This window comes from Penaeus monodon, chromosome 33, assembly GCF_015228065.2.
Source record: "Penaeus monodon isolate SGIC_2016 chromosome 33, NSTDA_Pmon_1, whole genome shotgun sequence".
Taxonomy (NCBI): Eukaryota; Metazoa; Arthropoda; class Malacostraca; order Decapoda; family Penaeidae; genus Penaeus; species Penaeus monodon.
This window is the reverse complement of record NC_051418.1, coordinates 12,304,050-12,304,318: the sequence shown is the minus strand read 5'-3', so window position 1 is coordinate 12,304,318 and position 269 is coordinate 12,304,050. Positions and strand designations below refer to the sequence as shown.

Genomic DNA, 269 nt, shown 5'->3' with positions numbered 1-269 from the left:
ATATATACATTCCCCCTCACAGATTTCACCAACACACAAAACCTCCTACATCAATCCCTATCTCCCTCGCCCGCGGCCCGAATCCCGTGCATTTCCCACTCATAAAACCCCCACATCGGGCCCGATAAGGTGGGCCAAGGGGTCCAAATCGGGCAGCCGAAGGGAGGCAACGATTTTACCAAACAATCCCCGTGAATTATTGCGTTAGAGAGAGAGAGCGTGGAAGCCATTTTCTGTCTTCAACTCCGCCCTTATTTCAATCCGCTTTT

General features: G+C 50.9%; 1 protein-coding gene across 1 annotated transcript in view; it reads right to left on the bottom strand.

Moving 5' to 3' along the window:
• Positions 1-269, bottom strand: part of LOC119594046 — a gene marked incomplete in the record, with an annotated part of 8,684 nt that overhangs the window by 8,058 nt on the left and 357 nt on the right. Inside the window, 1 exon segment of the mRNA XM_037943078.1 lies at positions 180-269. Within this exon segment, the coding sequence (XP_037799006.1) occupies positions 180-230 (51 nt within the window).